Source organism: Zalophus californianus, chromosome 9 (genome assembly GCF_009762305.2).
Source record: "Zalophus californianus isolate mZalCal1 chromosome 9, mZalCal1.pri.v2, whole genome shotgun sequence".
NCBI lineage: Eukaryota > Metazoa > Chordata > Mammalia > Carnivora > Otariidae > Zalophus > Zalophus californianus.
This window is the reverse complement of record NC_045603.1, coordinates 111,826,345-111,844,023: the sequence shown is the minus strand read 5'-3', so window position 1 is coordinate 111,844,023 and position 17,679 is coordinate 111,826,345. Positions and strand designations below refer to the sequence as shown.

The 17,679-nt window shown below is 38.1% G+C and overlaps 1 protein-coding gene across 5 annotated transcripts in view; it reads right to left on the bottom strand.

Moving 5' to 3' along the window:
• Nucleotides 1-17,679, bottom strand: part of ZNF438 (zinc finger protein 438) — a 177,442-nt gene that overhangs the window by 33,982 nt on the left and 125,781 nt on the right. The window contains exon 6 of one of the 5 annotated variants that reach the window (XM_027595563.2): nucleotides 10,563-10,762. The exons of 3 other annotated variants lie outside the window; for them this stretch is intronic. In XM_027595563.2, coding sequence (XP_027451364.1) covers nucleotides 10,563-10,615 — 53 coding nt within the window. In that variant the 5' untranslated portion in view covers nucleotides 10,616-10,762. Of the gene's footprint in view, nucleotides 1-9,659; nucleotides 9,829-10,562; nucleotides 10,763-17,679 lie in introns of those variants that run through there. One more of the 5 variants, XM_027595567.1, reaches the window with a different exon arrangement.

Here is a 17,679-nt window from a genome sequence, read left to right as displayed (position 1 = left end):
GAAAACATAGGTAGTAATTTCTTTGGTATCAGCCTTAGCAACATTTTTTCCCTCAGGCAAGGGAAACAAAAGCAAAAATAAACTATTGGGACTACATCGAAATTTTGCTTTTTGCATAGCAAAAGAAACCAACAGAACAAGGCAACTTACTTACTGGGAGATATTTGGAGTGGAGACTCTTTGGGGAGTATTTTTACAATATGCTGAGGCTTAAAGTTCCACATTCCTTTTGATTCAGACCTTCCTTCCGCTTCAGAAAGTATTCATTATCATACTATACTATGGCCTGGTAGAACCAAAAGACAACCGACAGAATGGGAGAAAATATTTGCAAATGACATATCAGATAAAGGGCTAGTATCCAAAATCTATAAAGAACTTATCAAACTCAACACCCAAAGAACAAATAATCCAATCAAGAAATGGGCAGAAGACATGAACAGACATTTTTCCAAAGAAGACATCCAAATGGCCAACAGGCACATGAAAAAGTGCTCAACACCGCTTGGCATCAGGGAAATCCAAATCAAAACCTCAATGAGATACCACCTCACACCCGTCAGAATGGCTAAAATTAACAAGTCAGGGAACGACAGATGTTGGCGGGGATGTGGAGAAAGGGGAACCCTTCTACACTGTTGGTGGGAATGCAAGCTGGTGCAACCACTCTGGAAAACAGTATGGAGGTTCCTCAAACAGTTGAAATTAGAGCTACCATTCGATCCAGCAATTGCACTACTGGGTATTTACCCCAAAGATACAAATGTAGGGACCTGAAGGGGTACGTGCACCCCAATGTTTATAGCAGCAATGTCCACAATAGCCAAACTGTGGAAAGAGCCAAGATGTCCATCGACAGATGAATGGATAAAGAAGAGGTGGTATATATACACAATGGAATATTATGCAGCCATCAAAAGGAATGAGATCTTGCCATTTGCAACGACGTGGATGGAACTGGAGGGTGTTATGCTGAGTGAAATAAGTCAATCAGAGAAAGACATGTATCATATGACCTCACTGATATGAGGAATTCTTAATCTCAGGAACAAACTGAGGGTTGCTGGAGTGGTGGGGGGTGGGAGGGATGGGGTGGCTGGGTGATAGACATTGGGGAGGGTATGTGCTATGGTGAGCGCTGTGAATTGTGCAATACTGTTGAATCACAGATCTGTACTTCTGAAACAAATAACGCAACATATTTTAAGAAAAAAGAAAAAGAAGAAGATAGCAGGAGGGGAAGAATGAAGGGGGTAAGTCAGAGGGGGAGACGAACCAGGAGAGATGATGGACTCTGAAAAACAAACTGAGGGTTCTAGAGGGGAGGAGGGTAGGGGGATGGGTTAGCCCGGTGATGGGTATTAAAGAGGGCACATTCTGCGTGGAGCACTGGGTGTTATGAACAAACAATGAATCATGGAACACTATACCAAAACAAATTATGTAATATATGGTGATTAACATAACAATAAAAAAATTGAAAAAAAAAATAGTACTATACACTACTGCCATCCATCTTCATTATCATCATCCTTATTACCTTTTTAAAATTCTTCAGGGTGCCATTTAAAATATGCACAAAAAGTAAAACCCCTAAGTAAATTAGGATATATTTTTACAATAATGCTATTACAATGTTTCTTAAATTATTTAAAATATAAAAAATGCTTATCATACATTTTTGTATGAAAGCGGCTGGTTATGGAGAGGTATGGTTCAATACTTTCCCCCCATATATGCATGAGAAAAGCTACCAAATATTAAAAGGGGCTATTTCTTACCTTTTTTTTTTTTTAAGATATATTTTTTTAGAGAGAGTGTGCGTGGGTGTGTGTGAGCAGGGGCGGGGGGCAAAAGGGAAAGAAAATCTCAAGCAGACTCCCCACTGAGCACAGAGCCTGATACAGGGCTCAATCCCAGGACCCTGAGACCATGACCTGAGCTGAAATCAAGAGTCAGATATTCAACTGACTAAGCCACCGAGGCACTTCTAAAAGGGGCTATTTCTGAGTGGGGGATACTGTTTACTTTCCTTTTTATATTTGTGGATATATGACTAAGTTTCCCTAATGAACTATCTTTGCCATCAGAAAAAAAAAAAAAAAGACAAGTCTTTATATTATTGCTCTGGAATGCTACATGAGATAAGGAGTGCCATTAAAATAATTTTACCTGTACCCCCAATATTTTGGCATTTAAAGTAGAAAATTTGCTCAAATAGAGTCTAATGTCTTCTTCTGCCACTGTTGTATTTAACTCTACTGTAATTATGAAAAGTGAATAAATTATGTAATAAATGCGCCTAATGCTTATTAAAGAAAACATGAATAATCATAATCTTGCATCTTCTGATTGGGCTGAAAATAAAAGTGCATTATATAAATGTGCTAGAGGAAAAGTGGCATAAAAAGTCACATAAGATCTAACAGTATCTTTCAAATATCACACGAGCAAAGTCAATATGCATCTTTACTCAAGGCACCATGATTCAGGACTAGTAGTCAGTATATACAATTTCTGATAATTATAACCTGACTTTTCTCACTTGAATGCTCAAAGGTATTTTAAGTAGAAAAATCTACCTGAAAGGAAAATATGTTAGCTAATGCAAAGAGTGAATGCTATCAATTATAGCAAGATTTAATATAATATGCTTTATAAATCACTCATATGAGTACTTTTAATTTCAGTTAATATGTCATTTTTTAAGAGTTGATTAAAAATGAAAATTGGGTGAACTGGTTACTTGAGAAGTAACAGCTTGATGGTTCTGGAAATGGAAATCTCCCATTTATTCCTAGTTGAGAAAAGCTAAGGCAGACATTGCCTTGTCTTTGTTATGCTACCTTGCCTTAAAAATAAATTTAGATAAAGAACCTTACAGAATATATAAAAATCATTGGCTCCATGCTCAATGAGCTTATTAACATTAACCACGGTGTGAGTATTTGTTTAAGTGCATGCTCTTTTGTGTATATATGGGCACCAACCAGAGCTGCAATGTAGCCATTCATCTAGATTATTATTTCTAGGGAACCATTTCCTAGAGAAGAAACATGTCATACATCACCTGCCTGATACACTGTCATTCAGATAAATGCCATAATAAGTGGCCAGGAGAACCTAAAATACTAAAATATTTTAAAAGGTAATAAAGTTTTGGGTGCCTTACCATTGATAATTTGTAACAGGCTCTTCTTTGTATGTTTAAGATAATGTAATTGGGCAGCTGCTCGTCCCACGGGCCTTCCTCTAGCTTTGATTCTACTGTGACTTTTGATTTTAAAGTATCGTACAGTGACTCTCACACAGGTTCTAAGTTTGAGGCTAGAACTGGAGTGGGTAAATCCACAGGTGAGAGTCTTCCCGACACTAACTCTTCCGCACCGAGTGCTTACTATGTGCAGGACCTACCAGGTAATTCACACATACCTCTTAGCCTCACCTGAGGATCAGCAGTTGTTATCTTTCAAGTCAAGAAACTGAGGCTCAAAGAAATGAAGCAACATGTGCAAGGTCACAAGGATGAGCCAGAATTAATGTCCTCAGGTGTGTGTCTGATTCTTAAATTCATATACATGTTCCCGCTCTCCCACATGCAGATTTTCCCTTCCCCACCATCCTTCCTCCCTTTTTTCTGATGCACACATGAACACACATACAAGTGTGCTTCAAGTCAATGGAAATACGCACAGAACGTTTTTGTGCTGGATACTAGAATAGAAGGAAAATCAGGGAAACAAAGAATGGGAACAAAGTGAGGGAAATGGGGAAAAGTGGTTTAGTGAAGCTGGGAAAGGAGTGAACCTGGGGAATAAAAGAATTCAGGGAGAAATGGCAGTCATCTTCAACATATGAAGAGAAGCTACTTGGAAGGAGTGAAGGGACCCTCTGTAGCTCCAGGAGGCAGCACTAAGACCAGTGAGGGAGACAACTGATAAGGGGGCAAATTTCACCTGGATACCAGGAAGAACTTCCTCATGACTACTGATATTCAACTATGGAACCTACTCCGTAGCATGCTATGGGAGATATTAAATTCTGTCACCAAAAAAGTTGAGGGAGAAGCTGACTGAAGTTTTGGTTTTCCACCCTAAGAATACATACAGTACACCTTAGGAACATGGCAGTGAAGGGCTGAGAAAGGTGGTATAACCCCAGACAACATGTAACTGAAAAAGCCACCTTCTTTTACATATTAAGGAAATGAAACCGATCATGACACAGAGGAGGAAAAAAAGGAAGTGCTTGAATGAACTCATACTTGAGAAGTATTCAACGCTGCTGCTCTTGTCCTTTATATACTCAGGTATTGTTTGAAAAAATTTAATGCACTTGAGAATGAATTTTCCTAGCTTGTTTTAAGTAATTTCATGTGTCCATTATATTTCACTATTTTTTTTACTTTTCAAATCAATTTTATTGAGATATAATTTACATACAACAAACATACACACAAACATACACCCCAGTGTCGTAATCACATTCTTTATTCATATTAGGGGCCTGGCTGGCAGGACAGAGTGCCCCTTCCAGGGCTAGCTAATCCTGCCGACAGCAAACAACTCCCCTGTGAACACTTGTTTCATATGCAAACGAACCAATCAGAGTCCATATCCCCAACCACCTCCATTACCTTAATGTCACACAACTTGCCAATATTTTCCCTGGCCTAAATCACGCCAGGGCCGGGTACCAGACATCGAGGACCACCCTACAGCCTGGAGCTGCTCAAATCATTCAAACTAGCCAATCCTAAACTGTCTCTCTTGCCTTGCCTTGCCTCTCCTTTATTGTGGAAGACCACAATAAAGGCTCTCGGCCATGCTTTCCCATAGCCCTTTCTGCCTTCTGATCAACCCTGGAACTTCCCAATGTGTGCCCTCTCCTCTTAGGAACTGTAAGAGATAAATTCCTTTTTCAAAGGTAGTTTTCCCTGTGTCTTTCACCCTACCACACCTGAAACAAATTCCAGATATATTTGAAGAAAAAATAAAATGTGAGTATCACTTCGGAAAGTTTCCTCATTACCTGAAAAAGTTCCCTTGTGCTCTTTATAGTCAATCTCCACCCCTCATCACGGGACCCAAGCAATCACTGATGCTTTCTGTCACCATACATTAGCTTTGCCTGTTCTAGGATTTCATATCACTTCATATCGATCAAACAGTATGAATTCTCTTCTTGTATGCATCTAATCATTCCTTTCTCTTGTTGAATGGTATTCTGTCCTATGACTATAACACAAATAACACAATTTGTTTATCCATGCACCCACTGATGGGCATTTTCCTTGTTGACAGTTTTGGGCTATCATGAAAAAACAGTGCTACAAATATTTGTGTCCAAGTCTTTGTGTAGATAAATGTGTTCACATCTCTTGGGTGAAAGCCTAGGAGTGGAATTTAGTCGAGGGTGGTATATTAACTGCATATTTAACTTTAAAAGTAATTAACTGCTTGTTTTCCAAAGTGGTTGTACTATATTCCATTGATTTAAAAAACTCTTCTAGGCAATGACTGAATTCATGTTTTTTGAGATCTTTACATAAATAAGAGGATCTGAATCCCTTAAGTTCAATTTTGTTAAAATAATATAAGCTTATAGAACATAAATTCTGACTAATAGTAGTATTCATCATTCACTCAATTGTAATAAATTCTTATTCCTAGCTCTGTCCTATCTAAGAAACAAATAATAAAATTCTCAAATTGGTACTAAAGGATTAGAAAAGCTGAAAGAGAATCTATAAATTTTGATCCACTTAGAAAATTCTTAGTGCTTCATTAATATAATGTATTAATATTTGACAAGCTCCTTCCTTCCCTAAATGACTGCATACTGCTAATGAGTTCAGTAAGAAAGCCCCTCTTTAAATTCAGATATTTCTGAATGTCAGCCACTGAGAGAGTAAAGTACTTTACAGAGTCATCCTGGGGGACTAATTTGTTTAAAACCCTTCAAAGCCAACTTCTTTTCTACTTAGGGTTGGGGAAATTTTGGAAGTACATAGTCCTATTTCTCCTAATTTTTTAGATGTGTTAAGTTGGTGTCACCAGATGCTCACTACTGTTCTCCAAGCCAAAAAACCCTAAAAGATTAGACTGACTCAGGACCACATTCCAGCCTAATCTCAATGAGTTAAATGCAATGTAAAAAGGATCAGCAAACTCAGTAAGAAGATACACATTTTTAACTAAAACTTCTTACTGTGTGGCCCTGGAGAAGTCATTTTATCTTTTTTTCTGTTTCAGTTTCCCCAAATTAGGAAGGGAGAGATAATAATGTGTAACTGGTTTGACTAATTAAAAAGCATTAAACTAGATCTTACGTGTTGAAAATAACATTGTAAAAAAAATACTATACAAAAAAGAGTATGTTTTATATGTTAACAAAGTTCTCCAGGATTCTTCCAAAAGTAAAGAAATACTTATTATTATCTTTGGCATTTCCAAGGGAAAAAAGGGAATACAGTAGAACATACCTAGAAACATAAACAACATTATTTCCAGCTGTAGGATCTAATCATTTGCCCTCATACAGTACACGTACATATAGATACTCGGTTCCTTACCATGTGCTGTATGTACAAGTGAACAAGGCAAGATGTTTGGGAGGGTATTTTTCTGTCTTAATCAAAATCTATTCAGGAAAATATGTTCTAGCCTGAGGCCTTCTTTTCTTTTCCCTTCACAGGATTTCTATATAATTTCCTCCAAGTCCTGTGGCTCTAAGCACAATTCCACATTTATATTTCTAGTACCCAGGTTCCAGGGCGAGATGTTCTCTGCTTACTACATATTTCCACTTGGCTACCTGCAGACTAAATGTAGCTCCTGCTTCCTCTGAAAGGGTTTTTCAAAATTATCGCCTCTCCTCCAAACGCATTACTGCCTTAGGTCAGGTCTTGATGCTATTACAACAGCCTCCTCAATTCTCTGCCTGCCTCCCGGCTTCCATCTTTCCAACTATTCTTTGTGAAACAGCTAGAACTCTCTTTCCCTTTTTCCTTTTTAATGAAAACATTTTTTATTTTATTTAGATTTGCTGAGGTATAACTGACAGATAAAACTGTACAGAGTGTTCAGTATGATGATGTGACGTATGTATACTTTGTGAAATGGTTACCACAATCAGGGTAATTACCATATGGACCATCTCACATAGCTACGTGTGTGTGCGTGCACGCTGAGGACACTTAAGTTCTCCCTTTTAGCAAATTTCAAGGAAACAACACAGTATTGCTAACTATAGTTGCCATGTTGCACGTTAGATCCCCAGAGACAAGCACTTTCAATTCTCAGAGCTGATTCTTCTGGTGTTTATATCTCCGCATCGTGAGTAACATGCTTATGACCCTACTTCTCGATTGGTCACTTTTAGGCAGTATCTACTGTGGTTCCACTGTGGAGAATGAAGAGCTATCTCTATTTTTCTCTCCCCATCAACAAAAATCCTGCTTAATCATTTTTCTGAGTATAGAATTCCAGGTTGAAATTTAAAGGCGTTGTTCCACTACCTTTCGCTTTCCAATGTTGGTGTTAACAAAACCAAAGTTATTTGTAGTCCTTTGTATGCAGTCTGTTTTCATTTTTTCTCTATGGAAACAATGTTTAGAAATTTCACAATTTTGTATCTCAGCATATTTTCATCCATTTGCCAAGTGTTTGGTGGGCCTTTTCAACCTGGAAACTCTTATATTCAGATCCTGGGTTATTCAATTTTTGTTTTGTTTTGTTTTTGAGAGTTCCTAATTTACTTTTCTCTGCTTTTTCCCCCTTGAACTCTTATTATTCAGATGTCCACCCTCCCTGGACAGTTATATTTAGTTACACCCTTTCCCCCTCTTCCCAGGTCTTCTCTCTTTTACTTTTCCTCTTTCTGGAAAAATGTATCTTCCAGTGTTTCAACTGAGTGCCAACTGTCATCTTTACCCAGTGGTCCATGAATGGTCTTTTTTTTTTTTTTTTTTTTAAAGTAATCTCTATACCCAATGTGGAGCTTGAACGTACAACCCCAAGATCAGGGGTCCCATGCTCCAGCGACTGAGTCAGCCAGGCACCCCCATGAATGGTCTTTTTAATGCAAATCTAATCGTGCTTTTCCTGGGCCTCCGGTTCTTCAGTGGCTCCCCTGTTGTCCACAAGGTAAAGTCCGACCTCTTCAGCACAGTCCGACCTCTTCGGCACAGCACACGAGGCCTTCTACACACTGGCCTGTGGGGTCATCGACGCTACATTATTAAGAGCTGCATCTCCAAGGCAACCAAACAGGTCCACTCATACGCCTCCACAATTCTTCATGGAAAGACCTTCTCTCCCCTGTCTTGCTACATAATTCCTACTTACCTTCCTCTGCAATGTCCACCTGGCCAATTCGAGGCATTTTTATTGATCTGTCCATTATCTTCCAACACACTTTGGCTCTCTCTTAGCATGTAGCATCTGTTTAAATCCATCTGTTTCCCCCTTAATTTGGTGAGTTTCTTGATGGTGGGACAATGTCATATTTATCTCTATGCTTCCAGAACCTAGAGGTGACTGGTCTATAATAAGGTTTAGTAAATGTTTATTAAATGAGTAAGTCACTAGTCCTATAAAAACAATAGTGCTAGAAATTATTTAACAATATGTGCACAGTTCCACCTAATGCTTTTTATACCACTTAAATCTTTTAGTTTGCAACAGTAAGTTCCTAAAATTCTGAGTAATTTTTTCATGAATAGTGATTTTTTAAATCTGAAGCAATGTCTTTTTCATCTTGCCACGATTATACTTTTCCATAACCTGAAGTGACAGATAATTGACTAAGTTAATTTTTCAGTAGTAAATTTCCTTTGATCATGACAGATCGCCTGGTTGTGTTTTTAGAAGGACTGAAACACTCCTAAAATGACTTAAAGATTATCTTATGTAACCATAAAAAAAAATGTCCTACTTTCAGTTTCTCTAGTACCAGGCTTGAGGCTTTTCAGATAGATCAACACTGTTTTAAGTGTCATCACCTACCCATAAAAAGTCCTAGGAAACAATGATTCCCAGCATTATATATAAGTGCAATACGCTGATGCTGCAGCTTTTCTGTTAAAAGGCCTTAGTGCTTTTTAGTCCCATTTAAAAACACTCAAGTTTTGGCAAATTTTAACAAAGATGCATCCTTTCCTTTCTTATTTATTTAAATGTAAAAGACACAGGTGTAAGAAAAACATTTGGGTGTTTCTACATCAACCAGAGCATCCTTGAAATTTCCCACTTGGATTCTCAATGCTCAAAGAATGAAGTTGTTCAGGCCAGTGAGGGTACCATTAGGATGAAGATGAAAGCAATGCGAAAAAGAATTGCACCATTTGGTAATAAATGACACTCATCAGTAAAAGCAATGCATAAAATAAAGATGCTGTCATTTACACATTCACGATATAGATACATCTTGTAAATCTGTTCATTATTTCACTCCCTTGGATCATTCTGGCTGGTGGTGTTTCAATCAGTTTAGATTTAATTCATTACTTTGAAATAATCACATCTCCACCATTCTTGCTCTTCTCCTGTCTACATTCAGTGATGAAATCCTCCTTAAACAAAGAAAGGTTTACAGCCAACTGGTATAATTTCAAGATCATTTTGGATCCCTCACATTTTTTCTCTCCTAAATCTTACCTGCTGCCAAGCACCGTGGCGTTCTGGTTTCATCACCACCGACCAGCTGGTGTGCTTTCAAAAGACTCTAGTTCTACCTGCTGTGTCTCTTCTTTTCTCCCCTCCTCGCAGCACCGCCAGTAAGGGCCATTTCTCTCTCAGCCCTACTCCCATCTTTAACTTTTTCTTCCTCCTCTACAGTGTCTGCATTAAATTAAAATCCCATCAATTAGCTTTACAATGACTGTTTCAATTAAAGAAAAAAACCCACATCACCGCTCTATTTCCTGCTAACTTCATCCATATTTTTTATGTTCTTGTGGGTGTGTGAGCTGCTGCTTTACAAATGATTCTGTGATTTTTCTTCCTCTTTTCAAATAATTCAAACTTTCATCTTTTCCCTGGAGTACTCTAGCCACAGATTTACCTTTTCAGCATCAGCTAAATTTTTGTTATTCTATGCCCCTGATGGCATTTGTCTAATACTTAGGTTATCATAAAATGATTATCTGCACCACAGAAGAAGCTACACAAAAACGAACAAGCCTCCCTCTCATTCTATAAACCCGATTCCCTACTCAGAGGCAACCGCTCTTAGCACCAATGTGGGTCTCCTTTCAGAAACAGTCCGTATGTATATAAGACTTTCTCCACCCCCCAAATCAGAGCAGATGATACATGCTACTCTTTTTTCATTTAATTTAATATTTAATATATTTTTGAGAGCTCTCTGTATCAGCACTTATGGATCCTCTTCATTCCTTTTATATTTTTTAAAGATTCAGCTTTTTAAAGATTTTATTTATTCATTCATTTGAGAGAGAGAGAGAGTGAGCAGGGAGAGGAGCAGAGGGAGAGGGACAAGCAGACTCCATGCTGAGGAGCCAGATGCAGGGCTCAATTCTGTGACCCTGAGATCATGACCTGAAATCAAGAGTTGGACGCTCGACTGAGCCACCCAGGTGCTCCCTCTTCATTCTTTTTAAAGGCTGTATAGTATTTCATTGCCTAGAGCCACAACTTCTTAACCATCCACCCAATGACTGACAATGAGATTGTTCTCAGTCTTTTGCTCTGATAAAGCTGCAGTGTGCATTCATACACCCATATCTTCGCAAGTCCATCTGCGGGATGAAAGCACAGTAAGGAATTTCTTAGGTTGATTTAAAATTTTTATGGATATTACCAAATTGTCACTCAAAGAAGTTATACTGATTTACCCAACAACATACGAAAATGCCTCTAAAGCACTATTTGCAAAAATTGCCACAGGAATTTTTCAGTCAACTATCCAAAAGCTTCAAAGATTCTAGCATGCCTAGATATTTTTCTCAACTCTAGTTGAATATAAAAACACTGCTCTTTGTTGAAATATACAAACCCTGACAATAAAATGAAAACCAAGTTTCACATCTCAAGGATTTAGAAAGGTGATTGTTTATGGAAAATCCCTGACAGACTAGAAAAGGAAAAAAGAGTCAGTTGTAAGAGAAAGTGCTGCTGCCCAGCATCACCCAATGGAAGTGGGTATTAATGTCATGGACCATCGCCCATTAGTTGGTGTCAGGACATTCTTGCTATGAAATGAAAAGACAAAGTGATTTCCTAATTGAAAAAGACAAACCAGATAAAGTAACAGGAGGAAAAAAATCCTACATATTTGAAAGACTAGCCTTTTAAAAATGTTTTTCTTTGCAAGATACTAGAGAATGCACAGGTGTAGTTTGAAGGATAATTTTATAGAGTAAGAATGCCGCTCCTTTGTCTAATATGAAATGATGTTTTGACCGAGGTGCTACCCGCTGAGGATCAGGTGAACCCAATTAACCCAATTTTTACTTGTCCGTACTAAGTGGTTTATTTTAGATGTATACTACTCCCTAAATCCTTTAGGGTACAACATAGAAAACCATAAACAGGCTATAAAGGTCATGACATTAATTTTCCTGTCATTCTCATGCTTTAAATAGGCATCAGAAAACTAAAAAAAAATCTTGTCCTCTGGGAGGGAAGGCAAATCTGAAACTAATTATGGTAGTTACTATTGTAATACTATTAAATTAAACACTGTGACCCAAGCTAAATTTATCGTGGTACCTTTTGTTAGTGAATAAAACTTCCCAAATAAGATTATTGCATCCTCTCATATAGCAAACTGATTCACCAGAGGACTAGTAGAACAAAGTAACCACTGAAAAGCCTGAATTTTCACTCACTCAGAGTTAACTAAAAAGTTTAAAAAGCATACATGGATTCTTTTTGCATAAAATGCTCTCTTACGAAGCTTTATTTAAAAAGTAAAAACTTTACATGGGCAGAATATTGAGCCAATAGTCATATCTGTCACAGACAGTTTATCTCCACTTGTTTTCTGTGGTCTAATATGTCTCCTATTTTGTGAACTCGGGACTTGCTCCTATTGTCACTTATTTAAACCTAAAAGAAAACAAAGTGTGGGGGGATATTTCAGTAGCTTCTTTTTCTGCTTAAATTTCCAAAACTCAAACTGCTTTAGGTGTTTGGAGGACCACATGGTCCAGAGGCAACATCTAAGCTTGAGTTTCCTGGGAGCTCAGATTCCCATCTCATCACCAACAGCTGGTCTGGGCTCCAGGTGGGAGAGGAAGCTGCTTGACCTGGCCAGTGGCAAGTGTTTGCTGTGTGTGTCCTCGAGCGCCCTGAAACTGGAATGATTACCCACGCAGACTCTGTTAGGCTCTTTTAATCCTTACAAATGCTGGAGGAGAGAGAAAGGCCAAGGACAGTGAATGATGAGTTTGGGTGGGTGGGAAGAAAAGCTAGGCAAGAAGGACTATCAGCATCTGTGTGAGACTGAAGAGCAGGGGAAAGGTGAGTAAGTAGCAATCACAAAAGAAAGAAAAAGGAAGACGGAGGGAAAAGGAACAATGGCAACATTATTTTAAAAGGAGAAATGGCATGCGAAAGGAAGAAAAAATCACTTAGGTTCCAGTTTCTTTCAATATCTCAGAAGATCCAGAAAGCCATTTAATAACTAGTTCTTCGTACACTCTCTTGCAGTTACAAAGATACTTACAGGACCTTTTGTGCATCGGTTGAGTCTCAACAGTCTCAGTGACTACCAACTCCCTGTTAAATGGTTTTGCTGTTGATCAACTGCAATAGTCTACTAAAACTTAAGGTGACTAAAGTTAAATACTTATTTATTTTTTTTAAAGATTTGTTTATTTGAGAGAGAGAGACAGAGAAAGTGAGCAGAGGGAGAGGGAGACAAGCAGGCTCCCCTGCTCAATGGGGAGCCAGACACGGGGCTTGATCCCAGGATCCTGAGATCATGATCTGAGCTGAAATCAAGAGTTGGATGCTTAACTGACTCAGCCACCCAGGTGCCCCTATAATCAAATACTTTAATAGCATCTTTTATTTCTCTAAATTTGAAAACTAGTTTTAAATTAAGATTTTCTAATTGTCTTTGTTTAAGAAGTGTTAAGGGACGATGAAGTTCACACTGCAAAGATTTGAGAAAAATCAGAATGCAGAAGGCCAACAGAGAACCATTTTCTCTTGAAAGTGTCTCTACAATGGCTTACTGTGGACATGTAGGGATTCCAATTCAAAGGATATGATTAGGAGTGCTTCGCCGATCTTTTGTTTTCACGTATTTGACCATGTTCCCAGAACCTACTGCTTTACAGTTTAGAGATCCACACCCCAAACTGCCCTTTGTACTCAAAACATGTATATTTCCACAGGAACTGATGAAATAATTTTCCTAGCTAGTGCATGATGGCCTTGACCGGCAGCCATCACGGAGGCAGCCATCTCTGTTTTATAATCATTTCAATGTTTCACTGCATTTTGCAGTTATTATTTTAGAAAAAAAAATTAGTGTAGCTCAAAAGATGAAAAGTAAATGTGATTAATATGACACCAAAAGCAGAGGCAATAAAAGTAAAAATAGGCAATTTGTACTGCATCAAAATTAGGAACTTCTGGGCAACAGAGTAAATTCAAGAGAATGAAAAGGCAGCCTACAAGATGGTAGAAAATATTCATAAATCATATATCTGTTAAGGGAGTAATATCTAGACTATATAAAGAATTCCTACAACTCAACAAAAAAACCTGGTTAAAAATTGGGCAAAGGACTTGAAGAGACACTTCTCCAAAGAGGATATACAAATGGTCAATAAGTATATGGAAAGGTGCTCAATATCACTTACTGTTAGAGAAATGCATGCCAATAAAACCCAATGAGATGTCACCTCACACCCACTAGGATGGCTACTGTCAAAAAAAAAAAAAAGGAAGAAAGAAAAGAATAGAACAAGTGTTGATGAGGATGTGGAGAAATTAGAGCCTTTGCATACTGTTGGTGGGAATGAAAAATGGTGCATTTACTGTTTTGAGAAAATGTTATATAATCCAGAAATGTCATTTCTGGATATATATCCAAAAGATATGAAAGCAAGATCTTGAAGAGATATACACATGCCCATATGCATTAGCAGCACGATTCACAATAGCCAGGAAGCAACACAAGTATCCACTGATGGATGAATAGATAAATAAAACATAGTGTACATATACAATGGAATATTATTCAGCCTTAAAAAAGAAGGAAGTTTTGACACTTGCTTCCACATGATGAACCTGGAGGACATGCTAAGTGAAATGAGCCAGTCTCAAAAAGACAAATACTGTGTGATTCTACTTAAATGATATATCTAGAGTAGTGAAATTCATATAAACAGAAAGTAGAATGGTGGTTGACAAGGGCTGGAGGGATGTGGGGAGAGAGGGATTTGTTGTCTAATGGGTACAGAATTTCAGTGTTGCAAGATGACAAAAGTTATATGGTTAAGAGGATGAATTTTATGTTATATGTTTTTTTTACCACAGCTTTTAAAAAGTAAATGTGATTATACTAATAAGAAGAATAAGTTTTGGGGCACCTGAAGGACTCAGTTGGTAAAGCTTCCCGCTCTTGATTTCGGTTCAGGTCATGATCTCAGGGTGGATTAAGATTCTCTCTTCCTCTGCCCCTCATCATTCCCCCTGCCCATTTGTGCTCTCTATCTCTCTCTAAACAACAACAAAAGAATAAATCTTATAAGCAACACAGATTTAAGCAAAAGTGGCAATCATTCAGGGTGTTTTATGTGGGCAAATCTTTAACCTTTATTGGAAGCATGCTGGACTTCAGCCAGGCATATACATGTTCAGTTGTGAGAAAAAAAATAATAAAATTAAAGAATATTTACAGAATATACATAATTTTTATTAGACATATATCTGTGTCAAAAGAAATGATGCATTAAGGAATTATATAATGTTTTAGTAGTTTGCTGGTGATAGAATATCTTCTTACACAGCATTACACACTTCTGTGTATTTTTTTGAGGAACATAATTTGTACAAAAGTAAATACTGCCTATAAACAGGAAGTACTAGTCTAGGGCTCCTCAGACCATAGGCTATGAACATTGCTACTCTGAAGACTGGATCTGGTTCATTTCTAAAGACTTTTATCTTATTTTTTATTTTTATTTGAGAAAGAGAAAAGCATGAGCAGGGAGAGGTGAGGGGGAAAGGGAGAGGGAGAAGCAGACTCCTGCTGAGCAGGGAGCCTGATGTGGGGCGTGACCCTAGGATTCTGGGATCACAACCTGAGCTGAAGGCAGATTCTTAACTGACTGAGCCACCCAGGTGCCCCATGATCTGGTTCATTTCTATTTCCCCAAACACATATCACCCCATGTTCTCTGGTGAGTGTATCAGAGAGGCAAGGGGTTTCTAGGTAACATTTGTTTCTGAGGCTACCTTACTATTAGCAGCTGACAAAAGACCTAGTGTTTCAGGGAAAGTGCCTCATCAATAACATCTTCTCAGCTCCAGGTTGGCTCTGGCAGGGGTGAGTCTGTCCCTCCACCTTCAATCCACTGCCACCTCCTCCCCATTCCCCAGGCTCTGGCACTACCAAAGTTGAGTTGAGAGAAATCAAGTTAACCCGAGTGGTTCTAGATTAAAATAGCCACAGGTATCCCACAGTTTAGCTGTAAACCCCTCAGTTAGCTTTGAGATTAAAGCAGCAAGGCCATTTATGCTTGGGCTCCCCAAGACTTGGGTCTGTATTCACAACATGAGGCAGTGTTCTCCCACCCGCATGCAGGGCCTTCTCCTGGGGATATTCAGTTACAGTTGAGGGATCTAAAATGCTGGCAATGACTGTACACCTACAGATTATATCTTCTAACAACCACACTGCATGAAATCCAAAAATGAAACAACACTAATGAGAAATCTTTTCTCATTTTGGTATACAATCTCCAACACTGATATTACAAAATCAGTTGGTTCCTGCTGTAAATTCACTGAGCATTCAGTTTCCCTATAAATGACTGGGCAGGGAGTTAATTTTAGTCTAACTAAGTAAAGGCATATAAAAATAAAAGGATGATTTCAAAGGAGAAGGAACTGCTAAGGGCAGCTACCTCTGGAAAGAAGAGTACTGGGAGATGGGTACACTTGGGAGGGAGAATGACTTCCCATCGTCGGCTCTTTTGTAAATCTTGTGAATATTTTACCTTATGGATATACTACTTAAGACAACATTATCAAAAGAACAATGAGAAAGATGAGTAGATCTAGAGAGACAGGTGGTTCTCAATAAACACTGGCAGGGAAAAATGTCTATGAAATAATCTTAAGTGAAGCAAACTGTTGAACAGTGGGTATACTCTGATCCCATTTGTCTTAAAAAGAAAAGGTGTATTCTCACAGAAACATCAAATTGTCAACAGTCGTTGCCTTTCGGACTTTGGGTTAGTAGAACTTCCCCTTTTTCTTTGTACATTGTGTGTGTGTGTGTGTGTGTGTGTGTGTGTGTGCGCGCGCGCGCGTGAGCATGTGTGTATGCATGCAGATATACAGTGCATATATAACCACATTACCATTGTTTTTATAATAAAAATAATAAACAGCTGTCCTAAAAGAGAGGAAAAAAACCGTAGATTCCACTTTAAAAATACATATCTGTTTAAGAAAGACATATGGATTTTTTTTCTTTTTTTTAAGACTTATTTATTTATTTTTGAGAGAGAATGCATGTCCACGGGGTGGGGGGTGGCAGAGGGAGAGGGAGACAGAGAATCTCAAGTAGACTCCCCACTGAGCATGTAGTCTGACATGCGGCTCGATCCCAGGACCCTGAGATCACGACCTGAGGGAGTGGACACCTGACTGAGCCACCCAGGTGCCCTGATATTTTGATTTTCAAGTAGTAAATTAACAAATGAAATGATAGTCTTTTTTCACTTTCTCTATTTTCCTCATTCCAAATTCAGTGACAATTACTATCAATAATTTTTTGTCCAGATCAAATGCACAAGGTTCACCAATCAACCATCTAATAATATCTATAACAAATAGCAATTAGTAGATTGTGCCTACATCAACAAGAGGGACATTAGATGTAATTTCTTAAAATTCATGTGTTGATACTTTTGGCTCAACTTAAGATGATTTCAGCTTAGTAACAGATATGTAGTTCAGGATAGATTTTCAAAATCAGCAAAAACTAAAAAAAAATTTCTATAAAGAAGCAATATTCTCTGACTTCTTCCACAGTTTAGGTTCAATTAATCTATTTCCTAATGCACAATTTAATTCTCCAACACTGATCTACTTATACTGATTTAATGTCTCTGGACAGACCCAAAACTCTTCAAGGGCAGGGTCCAGGTTAGTCTTGTTCCCATTAGCCCCAAGGCCTCGGAGGGGGAGAAATCTTCCAGAGGTATTTGATGAACAGAATTTGAAAGATATAAACCTAAATAAAAGGAATTGTGCGATTTACAGATATTCAAGGGCAACACAGATCCTAAATAAAGATTATGTAACCAACGAACCAAAAAAGATCTACATTATAGTTAAAAATAGCATAAGGATAGAAGAAAAAGTTATTTGCCTAAACCATCGGTCTGACAAAATCAAAGCATATGTTCTCTAAGCACAATTGCCAAAAGCATCCAGAGTTTGGCTATCTTATAAATATTAGGCT